Genomic DNA, 21614 nt, shown 5'->3' on the forward strand with positions numbered 1-21614 from the left:
TCCAACTGGCAGAAGGTAAGAGCCTTAATATCTATACCGACAGCAGGTATGCTTTTGCCACTGCCCATGTCCATGGAGAGATCTATAGAAGAAGGGGACTACTCACCTCGGATGGAAAAGAAATCAATCAAAATAAAGCCGAGATATTAGCCTTATTAAAAGCCTTATTCCTTCCCAAAAAGCTGAGCATAATGCACTGCCCTGGCCACCCAGAGAGGGGAGACCCCTGAGGCAAGGGGAAACCGCCTGGCCGATACGATGGCTAAAAACAGGCAGCCCTGGGACCCCAATTGCTAACTGTCACAATACTTACTGAGACAGAAGACATAGATGATGCCACCACTTGGAATTATGAGAGGAGGCCGATTTGGACTATGTACAAAAACTGGGAGCTGACTACAATCCAGCCCTCAATCGATGGGAATATAAAGGGAAAGCCGTAATGCCCATAAAAATGGCAAAGGAGCTGATAACTCACCTACATCGGCTAACCCACCTGAGTGCAAGCAAAATGAAGGCCCTCATGGAAAGGGCCAACTTAGAAAACCATTTCTTTTCCCCAAACAAAATTTTCTTCTTCATCAAGCAGCTGCTAATTGTAGAGCCTGCGCTCAAGTCAATCCTGGAAAGACTGTTATTGGACCAGGTGTTCGGGCACGCGGACGGCGACCTGGCACACACTGGGAAGTTGACTTTACCGAGATTAAACCCGGCATGTATGGATATAAGTATCTCTTAGTATTTCTAGACACCTTTTCAGGATGGGCGGAAGCTTTTCCTACCAAAAAGGAGACAGCTACCATGGTTGCTAAGAAGCTATTAGAAGAAATATTCCCAAGGTATGGTATGCCTGAGGTGTTAGGGTCCGACAACGGGCCTGCCTTTGTCTCCCAGGTAAGTCAGTCGGTGGCCAAGCTACTGGGGATTGATTGGAAACTACATTGTGCTTATAGACCCCAGAGTTCAGGGCAGGTAGAGAGAATGAATAGAACCATCAAGGAGGTTTTGACCAAATTACTGCTTGAAACTGGCTCTAAAGATTGGGTATCGCTCCTACCTCTAGCGCTCTATCGGGCTAGGAACACCCCAGGGCCTCATGGCCTGACTCCCTTTGAGATTCTTTATGGTGCCCCACCCCCCGCTGTCACATTCTTTGCCCCCGATATCTCCGCTCATGCCCCCTCCCCCTCTATACAGGCCCACCTGCAAGCTCTGCAGTTGGTGCAGCAGGAAGTCTGGAAACCCCTGGCAGCCGCCTACGAAGAAAAACTCGACATCCCGCTAAAGCCACATCCCTATAAAATAGGAGACTCCGTCTGGGTTCGCAGACATCGAGCCACAAACCTTGAGCCCCGCTGGAAGGGACCCCACACCGTGCTCCTGACGACACCCACGGCACTGAAGGTTGACGGGATTGCAGCCTGGATCCACGCCTCCCACGTGAAAGCCGCGCGCCCGGAGGAGCAGACTGAACCCTTTCGGGACTCAGAATGGACCATCCAACGCTCCCCAAATCCACTAAAGATAAGACTCATGCGTCGCTAATCCTTCTCCTTGTTCACTCCTTCCTCCCCTTTGGGGACCATAGTCCACATGTCCCCAAACAATTAACCTGGCAGGTTTGGTCACAGATGGGAGAAGTTGTCTGGTCTAAAACGGGCTTACACGCACCCAATAACTGGTGGCCTAATCTTACTCCTGACTTCTGCCAGCTGGCAGCAGGCCTTGAAACTTGGGACATCCCAGATAAAAGTCCCAACGAGTTAAATGTCAACAATTCACGCTGTCCAAAGATGCGTGACTTTGGGTGTGCTTGTCCGAATGCCTGTTGCGAATTAGCCCACCATGACTTTTATGTCTGCCCTAAAGATGGCAGGAGTCGTGCCCAAGCCTACAAATGTGGAGGATATTTAGAATATTTTTGTGCTGCATGGGGTTGTGAAACTACTGGGGACGCTTATTGGAACCCTACCTCATCCTGGGATCTCATAACCGTAAAACGAGGGTTCAAAAAAACATGGCAGCGAGGCAAATCTAATACAGCCTTTGCCTCTATATGCCCCAGTAGTGACACCGGGGGACCAATGAGTGCAGGACTATCACTCCCTTTAAACATAACATTTACCCCCTCAGGAAGACGATTTTTAGATTGGACTTCTGGACGTACCTGGGGTCTACGCTGGGTTCTATCTGGTAAGGATAGAGGCGTTGTTTTTAAAATAAAATTAAAAATAGAAGACCCCCAGATACACCCCGTAGGACCTAATTTAGTTTTACCAGACTCTAAACCCCCCGCGCCTGCCAGACCCCACCAGCCTACCAGACGCCCTCTTACAGTTAGCCCCCCAAAGCCTTCGGCCAGCCAAAGCTCTGTACAGACGTCCCCTGAATCAGAGGCCCTATCAGCCGGAACGGGGGACCGACTCTATAATTTAATCCAAGGAGTCTATACGGCCCTCAATTATTCTAACCCTGATTTTACAGAAGATTGTTGGCTCTGTTTGGTTTCAAACCCCCCCTACTATGAAGGGATAGCCATTAACGCTAACTATATACCAACCACACAAGTCCCCCAAGGGCCTGCAATTCACAGGGGCATAGACTCACCCTTCCTGAAGTATCTGGTCAGGGACTATGCATAGGCCCCGTACCCAGCTCACATCAGGCGCTATGTAACACCACCATTTCAAAGATCCACCCCGGTAGCTATTATTTGGCAGCTCCCAATGGGACATATTGGGCTTGTAGCTCCGGCTTGACCCCTTGTATTGCTGCCCAAACCTTAAATATCATCACAGATTATTGCATATTAGTTCAACTCTGGCCCAGGGTAACGTACCACAGTTCGGGTTTTGTCCTTGACTTCTTTGAGCAGGGGCAAATGTTTCGATACCGGAGGGAGCCTATATCCATGACTATAGCCTTGCTATTGGGCATCGGGGGAATAGCAACAGGCATTGGAACAGGGACTTCCGCCTTAATTCAAGGTAATTGACTCATGCAGCTACAGGTTGCTATGAATGATGATTTAGAAGCCATAGAAAAATCAATCACAGCCTTGGAAAAATCCTTGACTTCCTTATCGGAGGTTGTACTACAGAACAGGAGAGGACTAGACCTTTTATTTCTGAAAGAAGGAGGATTATGTGCAGCCTTAAAAGAAGAATGCTGTTTCTATGCCGACCATACCGGGGTGGTCAGAGAAACAATGGACAAGCTAAGAGAAATATTAGCCCAGAGAAAAAAAGATTTTGAATCCCAGCAGGGCTGGTTTGAAAACGGGTTCACCCGTTCCCCGTGGTTTACAACCTTAGTATCCACCCTAATGGGGCCCCTTATCATCTTATCACTGACTCTGTTATTTGGCCCCTGCATCATAAACAAGCTTGTCCAATTCACTAAAGACCGCTTCTCCATAGTTCAGACCATGGTACTGACACAACAATATCAACTTTCAAAACGGTCAGAGTCCCGGACAAGCCTAGAGCAGGAACAAGACGAATGGATATAAGATTCTATCCATGATAAAGAAAAAGGGGGGAATGAAAGACCCCTCTCCTAGACAAACCCCTCCCCTAGTAGATAGATAGGATAACTAACTGCTTGTTTGCTTTTCTGTAAACCGCTGGCTATTAGGTATGAAATTAGGTTAGGTTATTAATTGTGTGAATTGCTCTCTTACCTTTCTCTAGCCGCGTGGCTTATAGAAATAATAGAGACGCCATGATGACACTCCTCCCTTCCCCCAGGGTTGAATTCAATGTAACTGCTTTTTGCCTTTCTGTAACTACTTGGCTTTTAGGGCATGACACTTGACTCCTGTTTGAACAAGATACCCTCTCCTAATAGCAGGGGCATGGTCATGTAGGCAGGGGGCCACATAGTCACGTAGACAGGATGTCTTTCTGCTGAGTAGTAAGGTCTAACTTCCCCTCTTTGTTTCCCCCTTCCCGCCGCTCTCTTTGCGCGCGTGGGTCCCTGGAGCCAACCCGCAAACTCCAAGTATGCCTTTTTCAAAAGTTCAAACTGTCCACCAATCAATTGCACCCCACCCAAAACTTGTTTGTACTTTCCTATAAAAGACCCTGATTCACTCCGGTTGGTGTGCTCGGTTAGCTGGAGCTGCCGACCACCCGCCGGTACCTGCGTGACAATAAACCTCTTGCTGTTTGCATCCAGTGGCAGTGTTGGATTCTTGGGTAAGGGGATCCGCGGGTCTTTCAGATGTATTTCACACCTAGTAATTCTTTTTTTAAAGATCTTATTTACCCATTTGACAGATCACAGGTAGCCAGAGAGGCAGGCAGAGAGAGGGGGAAGCAGGCTTCCCGCTGAGCAGAGAGCCTGATGTGGGGCTCCATCCCAGGACCCTAAAATAATGACCTGAGCCGAAGGCAGAGGCCTAAAGCACTGAGCCACCCAGGAGCCCCATAAATGTTAATTTTTAATCAACGTGGATTTGCTGCATGAAAGAGTTCCTTCTTCTTGAAATATAAATATATAAATATATTGATCAAGTCACACGCATGTCTTAGGAGAATGTCATACCTTTAGTAGCAAACTTGAAATCTTGACCATTGGTTTTGATTTTTGTTTTGGTTAGATTTGGTTCGGTTTCTGTAATGTTAAAGATCCCTCCAGACCTTGGCTCTGTCTGACCTGATTGCTTTCAGCTGTTTCTGCAACAAAGTTGTCCCAGCAGCGAAAAATCTCATTGTTTACATAGACGCCCCCTTCTGAACACTTTGTTTATAAAAAGATTTTTTTTTTTTTTTTGCGGTATGGTAAATGTGGAACAACAATGAGGTATTTCAAAGAGGTGAACCACAGATAAATTTCTCTAAGGGTGGGGTGAGGGTTACTCAAAAAGAAACGTGACAAGGCTTATAAAGATATCGACAATCATTATAACATAACGTGACTGATTGTTACCGTGCTCTTCACTGGGCAAACACTTGTTGGCTTCCAAGATAGACTAACATAGTTGAGATGGTTCTAGCGGCCTTCTAGCACAGGGTCTCATGAGGCAGGGATTCTAGCCACTGGCTGCGCAAGGCATGAGGCTTGTTAGTGATTCTCTTTTTTCCTCGGCAGAATTGGTCTTTCTACATTCCAGGTCCTTTCTACCCCAATAAATAAGGCGGCGAATCTCTCAGTGAGCTGTACTTTTGGTTTAAGCAGCCAACTGTCTCTTCAAAAGGACTTTTGTTTAAAGTCCTTTAAAAATAAAGTCCTTTCAAAAAAATATTTTTTTTTATTTTATATTTTTTAATCCCATATGTTTCCTCTGAATCTGGAACTTTGTCATTTTGACCTTCTCTGCTGATTAAAATATTCTTCATCAGCAGCACCTACTGCTCTCCTCTCCTGGTTGTCTCTCGGGAAGGGGTCTTCTCTAGCTCTGCTAGCAGGAGATGGGCACTTCCCCTATACCCCTGTTGCCGGACTTACCTTATCTATCCTGTAGGGTGAGGTCGGGCTGGGCTTTTATCTGTTGTTCTGTTCTGAGTGGTTAGTTTTTTATAGATACTATGCTTTGCTTTTGTCAGGATTTACCCTGGACTATCAATACCCTTTTCTTGTGCCCCTGAAGCCTAGGAAACAGTCCTGATGAGAGAACCAGGAACTCGAACAGATCATGTTTATCTTGAATGTTCTGTCCAAATTGAAAAATACATTTCTGAGGAGCCTCAAGATCTCTGAGAAGGGAAGTTTCACCAACTCTGTCATGTAGGGGCCTCAGTTCTGTGAGATCAGCTGTTGGTTGTCATGAACTTGCTGTAGTTTCCCGAATGCACTCTGCTGCCTCCTGGCACTTTGAGACTTGACACTCTCATCCTCATTCTTTGCTTTGCTCTTGTCTATCACCTCCCCTGAAAATCAGTTCCTAAGTGGCTTTTCCCAGCTCCAACCTACCCTTGGCAGTCTTTTATCTCCCTGTGGTAAAGCCTCTCTCAGTGCACCAGGGACATGCCCGTTGTCCCCCTGAGAAGAGAAAAGGGACAGTGAGGGCCCCCCAGCATTTGCAGCTCTAGTGCAGTGCCCCATGCCTGGCTTGCAGGAAATGCCAGATCATGAAGACAAACGGAGATCATCCTCTGGCTAAAACCAGCTCTTCTTTGCCTACCGCAGGATCTGGATCAATAAAGATCAGCCAGTTATTATTGCTGTTTTTCTAGGGATTTTCCCCCATACATTTCCCAGGTCTTTACTCTTTTAATGGCACTTTAATTCAGGCTTCAACCACTTCCTAGTCTGATCAGGTGAAATCAATTTCCTTCCCATACCCTGGATGTATTTCACACCTAGTAATTCTTTTTTTAAAGATCTTATTTACCCATTTGACAATCACAAATAGGTAGAGAGAAAGACAGAGGGGAGGGGATGCAGGCTCCCCGCTGAGCAGAGAGCCCGATGTGGCACTCCATCCCAGGACCCTGAAATATTGACCTGAGCCGAAGGCAGAGGCCTAAAGCACTGAGCCACCCAGGAGCCCCATATCTGGTAATTTATAATCAACGTGGATTTGCTGCATCAAATAGTTCCTTCTTCTTCAAATATAAATATGTAAATATATTGATCAAGTCACGCGCATGTCTTAGGAGAATGTCATACCTTTAGTAGCAAACTTGAAATCTTGGCCATTGGTTATGATTTTTGTTTTGGTTTGATTTGGTTCGGTTTTTGTAATTTTAAAAATCCCTCCAGCTTTTGGCTCTGTCTGACCTGATTGCTTTCAGCTGTTTCTGCAACAAAGGTGTCTGGGGAGGGAAAACTCTCATTGTGTACAGTGGCGCCCCCTTCTGAACACTTTGTTTATAAAAAGCCTATTTTTTTTTTTTTTTTTTGGGTATGGTAAATGTGGAACAGCAATGAGGTATTTCAAAGAGGTGAACCACTGATAAATTTCTTTAAGGGTTGGGTGAGTGTTACTCAAAAAGGAACTTGACAAGGCTTTTAAAGATATCGACAATCATTATAACATAACGTGACTGATTGTTACCGTGCTCTTGAAAGACCCGCGGATCCCCTTACCCAAGAATCCAACACTGCCACTGGATGCAATCAGCAAGAGGTTCTTTATTGTTACGCAGGCGCCTGCGGGTGGTCAGCGCGCGCCTGTGGGTGGTCAGCAGCTCCTGCTAGCTGAGCACACCTGGCTGGGGTGGTGCAGGGTTTTTATGGACAAACATGTTTCGGGAGGGGCTGAGCTGACTGATTGATAGTTTGGACAGGCATACTTGGCGTCAGTGGAGTGGACCAGGGGACCCACGTGCGAAAGCAGACAAAGCAATCTTACAGAAGCAGAACTGGCCGGTTAGCCCACGCATGCGAATGAAAGCACTATCAGGATATTGAAGGCCTGGTTACTATCAAGCCAAGGCCATTTTCCCTTTAATGAGGTCCTAACATAAAGACAATTGGGAGTCTCTCCTGGTGAAATGTTACATTCCTGCTATCAAACGTAAGGTAACTTCTTTGTTGTAAATCTCAAGGACATTTGCAAACCAAGGGAGACTCCTACCCTGCAGGACTGTGATTTCTGCAAGTTAACTATTTATAATGCTACACATATGGAGGGGAGCGGGTGAAGGGGGGGTGCAAGGCGCCAGCTTTTGCTTTGTCCTCAGCCAGCCTCTTGCTCCTTAGAGTTGAGGGTTTAAGCAATTTTTCATTTCTTAGCAAAGCATTAGAAACATTATTATACAGAAGCCAGAAACAGCCGGGTTAAACACAGATGTTCACTATTCGTTATCCTGTTATGCTGCTTGCTGACTCCCTTATCTATCGTCAGCTAGCTACAGTTTCTCAGTTAGCATAAGCTGGTTATAAAAAGAATGTTAAAACTTATAGGCTATAGTATAATTCTGACCTGGGGTCCTTCATTCCCCCCTTTTTCTTTAACATGGATATAATCTTATATCCATCTGTTTTGTTCTTCAACTGAGTCCTTTTGGGACTCTACTTGTTTAAGTAGTTGGTATTGCTGAGTCAAGACCATAGTCTGAACAACAGACAGGCGATCTTTAATGAACTGTACTAACCTGTTTAAGACACAAGGACCAAAAGTTAGAATTAATAACAGAATGATGAGAGGGCCTGTTATAGATGACAACAAAGTAGTAAGCCAAGGCGATCTGTTGAACCAGTTTTCGAACCATCCCTGCTAGGACTGAAAAATCCCTTTTTCTTTGAGCAAGTCTTTCTCTGAGTATATCCATAGTTTCTCTGACTACTCCAGTTTGATCTGCATAAAAGCAACATTCTTTTTTAAGGCGGTCAGGGGTGCCTGTGGAATGTCACACACATATTATCAAGGGGAGTGGGTGGAGAGGGGGTGCAAGGCATCAGCCCCTTCTCCATCCTCAGCCAGCCTCCTGCTCCCTCATCATTTCCCCCTGAACAATTTTGACTCTTAAATCTTTAAGGTGGTTGAAGGTGGAAGGTCTCATCTTTTGTAACTTCTTCGTGCTGAATAGGGGCGTAGAGCTGTCCCTACCTACTGGGGTCAATATTGATCAGTGGAGGAATGTATAGGGGGAGTTACGAAAGGCGGAGGCAGCTGAATCCAGCACTGACAGTGAAGAGGCGTCCCTCTCACGCGACAAGGATCATCTGTCGTGCTGAAGTCATTGCAGCAATGGAGTCTCTCGGCACCAAGTAGAGAAACACTGAACAAAGCAACATATTAAGGTTAATGAGGCGATAAAAATGAGAAGCCCGAGAAGGAGATTTGGCCATAGTCCTCCTTCAAACCAGGAACTTAACCAATCACTAAAAAAGAGAGAGGGACCTTGTAGAGCCTTAATCTGGGCATTCATATCCTTTATTAGTCCTGTGACATTTTTGTGATAGTCTGGAATGTACACACAACATTCTGTTTTGATGATTGCACATGTGCCACCCTGGGCTGCTGTCAGGACATCTAAAGCCAACCTATTTTGTAGGACTGCCTTGCGTATCTGTGACACTTCGGTATTAAGCTGGGAGATGCCATTTAGTGAATCATTGAGTGCCTTTGTAGTATATTTATTAAGGGCTTCTACATGCCACATGACATCCTCTAGTCCCGCAGATGGAACAGAAATGGATGCTAAGTGATCATACCATTTCCATCTTTGTTTCAAGTTGGGGAGATTAGCTGGAGTTGTAATGGTTTTAGTAATATGCCCATGAATCCAGGCAAATCCTAAAGTACAGCGTCCTATCCACCCTGGAGGAAGCCAGGGTCACAGGTTGGCTCCACATATCCAGTGGGTTCCGTTTGGAGCTGGCCATCTAATGCCAGGTCACCTTACCCAATCAGTAGCAAAACATTCAGTAGCCTGGGGTACTATTATTTGGGAACACATTTCTAATGATAGCCATCCTCGATACTGTGTGTTATTTGTCCAAGTATCCTACGTATGATTCTTTTGTTCCCAGCATAAAACTGCCTTTTGACTGAGCCGTCCAATCGTGGGTGGACGATTGGATATGTATCCCAGATTTGATATATGCCATCCTTAGTATAGCGATAAGGAGGGTTTTGGAACTTAGGCCCATATTTGATTAGGGAATTAAGGCTTGATAGCAATCTCCTTTCCTTCCAAATAGCTCCATGGGCATGTAGTACCAGGAAAGCATATTTGGAGTCAGTGTTAATGTTTATTCTTAGGCTTTGGCAATTGCAAAGTGCTAGTGAGCACTATGGCACACCTAGCTTATCTTATTCTTTCTATGAAAACTACTGTCATCAGAAAACCAACTGTTATTCATATTTTTAACAGGGGCATCTTAACTCTGGCCATATAGAATAAGCAAGATCAAATAAAATAAAAAGAACATTTTTGCTCTATAGAGAAAGAAGTACAGTGGTCAGGTTCAGGCATACAGGTAACTAGGTTTAAAGTTTGACAAGTTTTATTTCTGGCATATCTGTTAATGTAGCCCAGTATTTAATAAGTTGGCCTCCATCATCCATTGGTGGCCTTTGGCTTCTAAGACAAATCTGGACCTGATGTGACATCATTACAGTCAAGGACTGTCCCATAGTGAGCTTTGAGGCTCCTTTTTTATAGGAGGGCTGTTCCATGCTTAGCTAAAGCATCTGTTTGCAATTGCACCTCAACAGAGGTGGCCTCTAGGATAAATATGACTAAGGGATGAAACCAATAAGAAGACCTTTGAGTGGTCCAGCCTTAATAATATCCTGATTACAGAGGATCACTGGCAAGTGAGAAAACTTGTCAAGAGATAAGGGGAGTCCCCCATGGATCATCCAATCCACTCATAAAGAAAGTGGGGTCATCCATTATCTCCACAAGTCCATAGTTAATCCTATGGAGTGTGGTATGGTGGTTTTTAGGCAATTTCATTATCCCAGCCACACATAAGGTGTTAGTTAAGTTATACAATTGTAGGGGAATCAATCCCATTTTCCAGTTGTTTAATCATGTGCTGTGGGGTCTGCTAATATCCCCACAAAATAAAAAAGCAAGAAGATCATCTAAATGAGCTATTGTGTAACTTCTCTGAAGTTTACCTCAAATTGTTTAGCTTAGGTAAACAAACATTTAAAGACAATCAAATCTAGAATTTAACATCCATAAAGGTGGGTTACCGAAACATAATTTTTCTCTCTAAAGTAACCCTCATTTCCAGTGATAGCCAAATCAGGACTAATTCACTTGTGACACAGGTCCAGTTTTTAACAAACTTGGCCCATTATTTACATAAGCTCAGCAAGAACAGTGACTGTGATCAATAGATCTTTTAGAATCTGCTTTGCTGGAACTTTGTATAAGGAATCTCTAGGTCGAACTTTTAGAAGCCTCTCCGGGCCAGAAGCCAAGCCCTGTACTTGCCATCAGGCATGCCTGCAATACCTGTTGATTTGGGCGAGTTCCTCTTCCCAAGACTGCACCTACCAAGGAGTGACATTCTTTACTCACCTGGTGAGGCTGCTGGGAACTCTGTAAGCAAGGTATCAGGCCAACAGTCCCAAGGGGCTTTATGGCTCCAGGTTTCATAAAGTCAACCTTAGTTCCTTAAAGCTGTCTGGTCATATCTGAGTCTTTTCAAATATGACATCCCAGTCAAAGCCTTGGTAAAATAACCAGTGTTTCCAATTCTTTCCTGTTACAAGGAGAACAGATTCTTATTGAACTTATGCAAATGACTGATTGCCCTGGAAGAAAGAATACTTACTAAGACCTTTTGGTTTCAGAGGGTTCAGATAGAGAGAAAAGGTGAATGCTTTGATCACTTTTACAAATGAGCACTTTTTCATCTCTATAAGTTACAGATAACTAGGAGAGAGTATCCCTAGTCTGGAAGAGCAAACATTAGAGAGAACCAGCAATGTTTAAAGTAAGACAAAACATTAAGAGACACAACACTATAATCTTTTAGTTCACTTAGTCCCATGTTACTAATTCCGGTGAATGCAGCTTTAGTCAGTTTTGGAAATCCTTACCCATTTCAGTTTTAGGATTTTCAAGTATATCAAATATCTGTATTTGTCCTGAAAGTCCTTTATAGGAATCTCCTTGAAGATAAAACTCATTTTACAAGAGAATTAAAACAATTATAAATGACAAAAACTCAGAATGGATATGGTTAGAGCTAAAGAGACATGGGAATTTACAATTTAGCTGCAAGGAAATCAGGTTATTTCTGTGATACATAACATTTCCATAATTACAGTATCAAGCGATGATCTCTCAAAACATTAAAACTTTAAGAAGTGCATAGAATCTCTAGAATAGTTATAGCATTTTCCCAAATGTAACCCAAGGTTTATCACTGGTTTAAATCTTGTCAACAATTGCTAAAACCTTAGAAAGTTTAAACACATGCCTAAATATAATTAGGGATGTTAAACACCTGATAAAACAAAATATAGGAACTGAATTTTCCAGGCAGGCAAAGAGAAAACCATTTACATTTTTTAACAGATCAATTAGCTAAGAAAACTTTGCCCCTTTTAAACAGAAAGAAAACCAGTTTTTTATACCAGTGTCTTTCCCCCTTTTTTTAATTTTATTTCTAAGTGTGCAGTCTTAAGATAGGAGTTTTCTGGGTTTCCCTCCCATCATGAATGATGTCGCAGACAAAGGAGGGGTATCTTTCCCCTGCTGTCTTGTTCCCATCCCTCATGGGAATTTAGGATCGTCTTAGCTAAGGCCTGTCCGTATAAACCCCGGACCAGGCTACTCCGTGGAGTAGATGACCGTTATGCCATATGACGCCCCGCGAGACTCAAGGTGCAGCCCCCTCAGACTCCGTAGCCAAAGTGGCAGAGCCATACAGACACATTCACACAGTCAGGCACTCTTCAGATTCAAGCAGGTTGGATACCCTCCCCTTCTGGGCATTTCTGGCTAATGGGAGGTGATCAGTCTCCCCTTTCACTCTTTACAGATTAGAGTGAGTTTCTATGGTTACAGGCAAAGGAGGATGGTAACAGGGTGTTTTCACAGTCCCTCAAGGTTGGGTTGCTTCCTTAATCTCTCAAGGCCAAATGGCCCTTATACTAGGAAGTATAATCTGTGTGGAGGCAGGTCAGGAGAGTGCTAAATTACCTTGGAGGCTGTTTTTCTTTCTTTTTTAATCTGTCCTGACCATATCTAAAATTTCTTTTGTGAAGATTTCCGTTCACAAACCTTCTACAACTTTCCTTTGCATTCAGGTTTTGTCCCAAGCCATTTCCTTCCAAATAACCATCTCATTTAGGACAAAATTACTTTCCTTAAATCTTTCTTACATATCTCCTACTTTCCTACATGCAGAGTTTCCTTTTATTTCCATCAGTCTTAGTTACACTAAGCAGAACTTTGTATTCTTAGAAACACCTTTAGTTATTAACCAATTGTGAACTGTTACAACAGAATTCTTCAGGTGGCAATTTATGTATCAGTTAAGTGGCAAACAAGTTTACCAGCAGATTTAAATACTCTTAGTTTCTTTGCAGTAAGTAAAAAAAGCACAAACCTACATCCAGTAATTAATGACTTAGCATTTTATCCTGTTTGGTTAAGACCTAGATGTCCACAATTTAATTCCACTTGTCATCCAAGCAAAACTTTAAAACTTTCAGATTACCAAAGACTTTGAAAGCTACTTCAGCAATTACCCATTAGAACTTTGAGACAGACAATTAACCATCAGTTTAGTCATTCCTTTGCTAACAAATTTTAACAAGTAACATGAGCTTATTTGACCTTCAGTAAACTTTGATAGAATAAAAGTTTCATATTTACTGCTGTAACTTCAAAGACACGTCTTATTTTAATTAAACCAATAAACTTAACTTAGTTTCAACATTGATTTACGTTCCACCTGGACTCACTCCACTTTGAATGTTTACCTGAGACATGCGTGGGAAGATCTGGAGTGGGGAGGTGTTAGGTCCAGGGGGTGTTGTTCTTGCTCCTTGACAGTGGAGAGAGAAGGAGCTGTGGTGCATGATCTAGAGGCCAGTCATGCAGGCTGCACACACGTTGGTACAGAAACACGTAAGGGGGGAAACAGAAGAAACAAAGTGCCGCCAGGAGGCAGAGAAAGGATTCCCAGTTTTGGAGCTCCTAAGCCCCAACAGAGGAGCAGACACCATGCCTTCCCACCAGCAAGGGGGGAGGGGTTAAGCAGTCTAAGTTAGGCCAGAGAACACAAGGAAACTTCCCCGAAACAAAGAGAGTTTCGGCAGCTGCTTGGGAATATTCCTTATAGTCTCTGTCTCGAGTGAGACTAACCCCAGTTGGCTCCAGTTATAGCCATTAACACGGGAAGTGAATGAGGGAGAAGCCCCATTTTAGACTCAAAGAAAACACCAAGGACAACGAGTAGAACACACAAAACAATTAACAAAAGGTCGCTGGGCGGTTTCGGTATGCTACCGAAAGCAAGGTTTCCACCAGCCCAGAGGAGCCTCGAGATCTCCCTGCGGTGGACAAATTCCGTCCAGGGCCGAGGGGTTCCTCTGGAACGGACAAACGGATATAACCCTCGGACAAATGAGGGGCTCCAAAAAATTGGGCCCCTCGACACCCTGGAGCGTCCCCCAGGGTTGGCAGTGGAGAAGTCCGAGCTGGTCAGCTCCTTCTCAAGCTGCCTACAAATACAATCCAACAAACACTATACCGCTACCCGCAGTATAGGTCAAACAGAGGCCTCACAAGACTAGAGACAAACAAGAACACGAGACTGGATACAAACAAGAACATGAGACAGGAGACAAGAATGCTGGCCAGCTTACCTCCCGGTGGGAGTCAGTTGGATCCGTGGGCAGGGGTCCGATGATCTCGGTGGAACCTCCAAATGAAAGACCCGCGGATCCCCTTACCCAAGAATCCAACACTGCCACTGGATGCAATCAGCAAGAGGTTCTTTATTGTTATGCAGGCGCCTGCGGGTGGTCAGCGCGCGCCTGTGGGTGGTCAGCAGCTCCTGCTAGCTGAGCACACCTGGCTGGGGTGGTGCAGGGTTTTTATGGACAAACATGTTTCGGGAGGGGCTGAGCTGACTGATTGATAGTTTGGACAGGCATACTTGGCGTCAGTGGAGTGGATCAGGGGACCCACGTGCGAAAGCAGACAAAGCAATCTTACAGAAGCAGAACTGGCCGGTTAGCCCACGCATGCGAATGAAAGCACTATCAGGATATTGAAGGCCTGGTTACTATCAAGCCAAGGCCATTTTCCCTTTAATGAGGTCCTAACATAAAGACAATTGGGAGTCTCTCCTGGTGAAATGTTACATTCCTGCTATCAAACGTAAGGTAACTTCTTTGTTGTAAATCTCAAGGACATTTGCAAACCAAGGAGACTCCTACCCTGCAGGACTGTGATTTCTGCAAGTTAACTATTTATAATGCTACACATATGGAGGGGAGCTGGTGAAGGGGGGGGGTGCAAGGCGCCAGCTTTTGCTTTGTCCTCAGCCAGCCTCTTGCTCCTTAGAGTTGAGGGTTTAAGCAATTTTTCATTTCTTAGCAAAGCATTAGAAGCATTATTATACAGAAGCCAGAAACAGCCGGGTTAAACACAGATGTTCACTATTCGTTATCCTGTTATGCTGCTTGCTGACTCCCTTATCTATCGTCAGCTAGCTACAGTTTCTCAGCATAAGCTGGTTATAAAAAGAATGTTAAAACTTATAGGCTATAGTATAATTCTGACCTGGGGTCCTTCACTCTTAACTGGGCAAACACTTGTTGGCTTCCAAGATAGACTAACATAGTTGAGATGGTTCTAGCGGCCTTCTAGCACAGGGTCTCATGAGGCAGGGATTCTAGCCACTGGCTGTGCAAGGCATGAGGCCTGTTAGTGATTCTCTTTTTTCCTCTGCAGAATGGGTCTTTCTACATTCCAGGTCCTTTCTTTCTAACCCCAATAAATAATGCAGCGATTCTCTCAGTGAGTTGTACTTTTGTTTTAAACAGCCAATTGTCTCTTAAAAAGGACTTTTGTTTAAAGTCCTTTAAAAAAAAAAGTCCTTTCAAAAATCTTTTTGTTTTATTTTTAACTTTTTAATCCCATATGTTTACTCTGATCCTGGAACTTTGTCATTTTGACCTTCTCTGCTGATTAAAATATTCTTCATCATCAGCACCTACTGCTCTCCTCTCCTGGTGGTCTCTCGGGAAGGGATTCTTCTCTAGCTCTTCTAGCAGGAGATGGGCACTTCCCCTCTACCCCTGTTGCCGGACCAACCTTACCTATCCTGCAGGGTCAGGTAGGCCTGGCCTTTTATCTGTTGTTCTCTTCTGAGTGGTTAGTTTTTCATAGATACTGTGCTTTGCTTTTGTCAGGATTGACCCTGGACTATCAAAACCCTTTTCTTGTGCCAGAGAAGCCTAAAAAACAGTCCTGATAAGAGAGCCAGAAACTCGAACAGATCATATTTATCCTGAATGTTCCATCCAAAATGAAAAATACATTTCTGAGGAGCCTCAAGATCTCTGAGAAGGGAAGTTTCACCAACTGGGTCATGTAGGGGCATCAATTCCGATTCTGTGTCAATTTTCCTCCTTTCCAAGCTAATAATTCTCTACCTCAGAAAAGCCCACTCTCAACCGTTTCCTTTCTCTCTCTCAAAGGCAGTTGCTCTTAGTGTCTGCACATGGCACTTGGGGCATGCTGGTCGTTGGCTACTGCCCTCTTTACCTTGGGTCTAACAGCTGCGGGGCATCAAGATGAGAATGTGTCTTGTTCTAAGACTTAATATAGTTTGGGGCACATGGGAAGCAATAATCACTTATTTTGTTGATCCAAGTGTTCGACCTTTCTTAATTATTCTAGTTCCACAGTTTACCTGTGCTACGATTTGTCCCTCCCACCCTTTTAATATCTCTTAAGGTGGCACTCACCTTGCACTTGATGACATATCTTAGTTTAACTGACAGCATTTCTCTTTCTTAGTCGAACCTAAACTATACTGCATCTTACCCTTGATGAAAGCTAGGATGCAATTAAATACACTATTATGGTTACAATTCTGATATTTGAAATCCTCCGGTAGCTCCCTGTGCCCCTACAGTGTAGTACCTCACCTCCTCGGCATAGGATACAAACCATCTCAGCCCCAGTGTTAACCCCTGGGCTCAGCCTCCATCCCCAGGTGATGCTGCCAGATCAGCTGTCGGTTGTCATGAACTTGCTGTAGTTTCCCATATGCACAGTGCTGCCTCCTGGCACTTTGAAACTTGACACACTCATCCTCACTCTTTGCTTTGCCCTTGTCTATCACCTCCCCTGAAAATCTGTTCCTAAGTGGCTTTTCCCAGCTCCAACCTACCCTTGGCAGTCTTTTATCTCCCTGTGGTAAAGCCTGTCTCACTGCACCAGGGACATGCCCGTTGTCCCACTGAGAAGAGAAAAGGGACAGTGAGGGCCCCCCAGCATTTGCAGCTCTAGTGCAGAGCCCCATGCCTGGCTTGCAGGAAATGCCAGATCATGAAGACAAACGGAGATCATCCTCTGGCTAAAACCAGCTCTTCTTTGCCTACCGCAGGATCTGGATCAATAAAGATCAGCCAGTTATTATTGCTGTTTTTCTAGGGATTTTTTCCCCATACATTTCCCAGGTCTTTACTCTTTTAATGGCACTTTAATTCAGGCTTCAACCACTTCCTAGTCTGATCAGGTGAAATCAATTTCCTTCCCATACCCTCGATGTATTTCACACCTAGTAATTCTTTTTTTAAAGATCTTATTTACCCATTTGACAGATCACAGGTAGGTAGAGAGAAAGACAGAGGGGGGGGGGATGCAGGCTCCCCGCTGAGCAGAGAGCCCGATGTGGCCCTCCATCCCAGGACCCTGAAATCATGACCTGAGCCGAAGGCAGAGGCCTAAAGCACTGAGCCACCCAGGAGCCCCATATCTGGTAATTTATAATCAACGTGGATTTGCTGCATCAAATAGTTCCTTCTTCTTCAAATATAAATATGTAAATATATTGATCAAGTGACACGCATGTCTTAGGAGAATGTCATACCTTTAGTAGCAAACTTGAAATCTTGGCAATTGGTTTTGATTTTTGTTTTGGTTTCATTTGGTTCGGTTTTTGTAATTTTAAAGATCCCTCCAGCCCTTGGCTCTGTCTGACCTGATTGCTTTCAGCTGTTTCTCCAACAAAGGTGTCCGGGCAGCGAAAACTCTCATTGTTTACAGTGGAGCCCCCTTCTGAACATTTGTTTATAAATAGCCTATTTTTTTTTTTTTTGGTATGGTAAATGTGGAACAACAATGAGGTATTTCAAAGATGTGAACCACAGATAAATTTCTCTTAGGGTTGGGTGAGTGTTACTCAAAAAGGAACTTGACAAGGCTTTTAAAGATATCGACTATCATTATAACATAACGTGACTGATTGTTACCGTGCTCTTCACTGGGCAAACACTTGTTGGCTTCCAAGATAGACTAACATAGTTGAGATGGTTCTAGCGGCCTCTAGCACAGGGTCTCATGAGGCAGGGATTCTAGCCACTGGCGGTGCCAGGCATGAGGCCTGTTAGTGATTCTCTTTTTTTCCTCTGCAGAATGGGTCATTCTACATTCCAGGTCCTTTCTACCCCCAATAAATTATGCAGCGATTCTCTCAGTGAGTTGTACTAATTTTTGGTTTAAACAGCCAACTGTCTCTTAAAAAAGACTTTTGTTTAAAGTCCTTTAAAAAAAATCTTTTTGTTTTATTTTTAACTTTTTAATCCCATATGTTTACTCTGATCCTGGAACTTTGTCATTTTGACCTTCTCTGCTGATTAAAATATTCTTCATCATCAGCACCTACTGCTCTCCTCTCCTGGTGGTCTCTCGGGAAGGGATTCTTCTCTAGCTCTTCTAGCAGGAGATGGGCACTTCCCCTCTACCCCTGTTGCCGGACCAACCTTACCTATCCTGCAGGGTCAGGTAGGCCTGGCCTCTTATATCTGTTTTCTCTTCTGAGTGGTTAGTTTTTCATAGATACTGTGCTTTGCTTTTGTCAGGATTGACCCTGGACTATCAAAACCCTTTTCTTGTGCCAGAGAAGCCTAAAAAACAGTCCTGATAAGAGAGCCAGAAACTCGAACAGATCATATTTATCCTGAATGTTCCATCCAAAATGAAAAATACATTTCTGAGGAGCCTCAAGATCTCTGAGAAGGGAAGTTTCACCAACTGGGTCATGTAGGGGCATCAATTCCGATTCTGTGTCAATTTTCCTCCTTTCCCATCTAATAATTCTCTACCTCAGAAAGCCCACTCTCAACCGTTTCCTCTCTCAAAGGCAGTTGCTCTTAGTGTCTGCACATGGCACTTGGGGCATGCTGGTCGTTGGCTACTGCCCTCTTTACCTTGGGTCTAACAGCTGCGGGGCATCAAGATGAGAATGTGTCTTGTTCTAAGACTTAATATAGTTTGGGGCACAAGGTAAGCAATAATCACTTTTTTTGTTGATCCAAGTGTTCCACCTTTCTTAATTATTCTAGTACCACAATTTACTAGTCTAAAATTTGTCGTCCCCCCCCATTTCAATATCTCTTACGTTGGCACTCACCATGCACTTGATGACATATCCTAGTTTATCTGACAGCATTTCTCTTTCTTAGTCGAACATAAACTATAGTGCATCTTACCTTTGATGAAAGCTAGGATGCATTTAAATACTCTATTATGGTTACGATTCTGATATTTGTAATCCTCCGGTTGCTCCCTGTGCCCCCACAGTGTAGTACCTCACCTCCTCGGCATAGTATACAAACCATCTCACCCCAGTGTTAACCCGGGGGCTCAGCCTCCATCCCCAGTGATGCTGCCAGATCAGCTGTTGGTTGTCATGAACTTGCTGTAGTTTCCCGAATGCACTCTGCTGCCTCCTGGCACTTTGAAACTTGACACACTCATCCTCATTCTTCGCTTTGCCCTCGTCTGTCACCTCCCCTGTAAATCTGTTCCTAAGTGGCTTTTCCCAGCTCCAACCTACCCTTGGCAGTCTTTTATCTCCCTGTGGTAAAGCCTGTCTCACTGCACCAGGGACATGCCCGTTGTCCCACTGAGAAGAGAAAAGGGACAGTGAGGGCCCTCCAGTATTTGCAGCTCTAGTGCAGAGCCCCATGTCTGGCTTGCAGGGGATGCCAGATCATGAAGTCAAACTGAGATCATCCTCTGGCTAAAACCAGCTCTTCTTTGCCTACCGCAGGATCTGGATCATTAATGAGCTGCCAGTTATTATTGCCGTTTTTCTAGGGATTTTTTCCCCATATATTTCCCAGGTCTTTACTCTTTTTATAGCACTTTAATTCAGGCTTCAACCACTTCCTTGTCTGATCAGGTGAAATCATTTTCCTTCCCATACCCTCGATGTATTTCACACCTAGTAATTCTTTTTTTAAAGATGTATTTACCCACTTGATAGATCACAAGTAGGTAGAGAGGCACGCACAGAGAGAGGGGGAACCAGGCTCCCCGCTGAGCAGAGATCCTGATGTGGCGCTCCATCCCAGGATCCTGAAATCATGATCTGAGCCGAAGGCAGAGGCCTAAACCACTGAGCCACCCAGGAGCCCCATATCTGTTAATTTTTAATCAACGTGGATTTGCTGCATCAAATAGTTCCTTCTTCTTCAAATATAAATATATAAATATATTGATCAAGTCACTCGCATGTCTTAGGAGAATGTCATACCTTTAGTAGGAAACTTCAAATCTTGACCATTGGTTTTGACCTTGTTTTGGTTTGATTTGGTTCGGTTTTTGTAGGTTTAAAAATCCCTCCAGCCCTTGGCTCTGTCTGACCTTATTGCTTTCAGCTGTTTTTGCCAGAAAATTGTCCCCGCAGGGGAAAAACTCTCATTTTTTTTTTTTTTTTTCAGTGGCGCCCCCCTAGTGAACACTTTGTTAATAAAAAGATTTTTTTTTTTTTTTTTTTTTTGCTATAGTAAATGTGGAACAACAATGAGGTATTTCAAAGAGGTGAACCTCAGATAAATTTCTCTAAGATGGGGGGTGAGGGGCACTCAAAAAAGGAACTTGACTATGCTTTAAAGATATCGATAATCATTATAAACATAACGTGACTTATTGTTACTGTGCTCTTAACTGGGCAAACACATGTTGGCTTTCCAAGAAAGAACTAACATAGTTCTAGTTGGTTCTAGCGGCCTTCTAGCACAGGGTCTCATGAGGCAGGGATTCTTTTCTAGCCACTGGCTGTGCAAGGCATGAGGCCTGTTAGTGATTCTATTTTTTTTTTTCCTCTGCAGAATGGGCCTTTCTACATTCCAGGTCCTTTTCTACCCCCAGTAAGTAATGCGGGCGATTCTCTCAGTGAGTTTGTACTTTTGGTTTAAGCTAAAGCAGCCAACTGTCTCTAAAAAAGGACTTTTGTTTAAAGTCCTTTAAAAAAAAGTCCTTTCAAAATAATTTTTTTTATCTTTTATTTTTTAATCCCATATGTTTACTCTGATCTTGGAACTTTGTCATTTTGACCTTCTCTGGCTGATTAAAATATTCTCTTCCAAAATGTCAGTTTACTTGCAGGTACTTGCACTGTAGACATTCTTTTACATATGTTTTTAAGAAATCCATTCACGATTCTTAGTGAAAATCCCGGGAATCTGAAATACTACCATTTGCTATTCATCGAACAGTTACTGTCTCCACTAAGTGACAGGGTTTCAGAGAACGTGAGCTCACAAGAAATGTAACCTTTTTTCCACTTTTCTGCTAACCATGTTTATTTCTATGTTATTTCAGAGGAGTCGTCTTCTTTTGTAGAAAACATATTATCCAATCTTTTATAAAGCTGAAAATTTAAATTCTGTCCCTTCATTCCCCACAAAGCTTAAAAAGCCAAGCAATTTTGTTCCATTTTTTAAGAGCCCATAGATGGCATTTTTTTTTAATGTTGCATTTTTTGAGTTTTCACTCACTCTTTTATGTTCTTCTACTTCACAGATAAACAATTGCTAATGACAATGTGAACTCCTCCTACAAATGTGCAATCAAAAATCCCTAGGTACACATTACTGAAGTTCTTCGTTCCCTTTAAAACATTATTTCTCTCTTGATATGCAAATTCTTGTTTTGTATTTATATGGCATTATAAAGTTTTTTTTTAACAGACTCCATTTTTTAGAGTAGTTTGGG

The 21614-nt window shown here is 43.5% G+C and overlaps 1 protein-coding gene across 1 annotated transcript; it reads left to right on the forward strand.

The window, feature by feature from the left end:
- Positions 1-427: 427 nt before the first annotated feature.
- Positions 428-1654, forward strand: LOC123394212 (protein NYNRIN-like). The gene is given in 2 exon segments (XM_045087975.1): positions 428-538; positions 541-1654. Coding segments are annotated over 2 exon segments (1101 nt in total). The 5' UTR covers positions 428-442; the 3' UTR covers positions 1546-1654.
- Positions 1655-21614: the final 19960 nt, after the last annotated feature.

This window comes from Mustela putorius, unplaced genomic scaffold, assembly GCF_011764305.1.
Source record: "Mustela putorius furo isolate JIRA1106 unplaced genomic scaffold, ASM1176430v1.1 tig00001982_pilon_pilon_pilon, whole genome shotgun sequence".
NCBI lineage: Eukaryota > Metazoa > Chordata > Mammalia > Carnivora > Mustelidae > Mustela > Mustela putorius.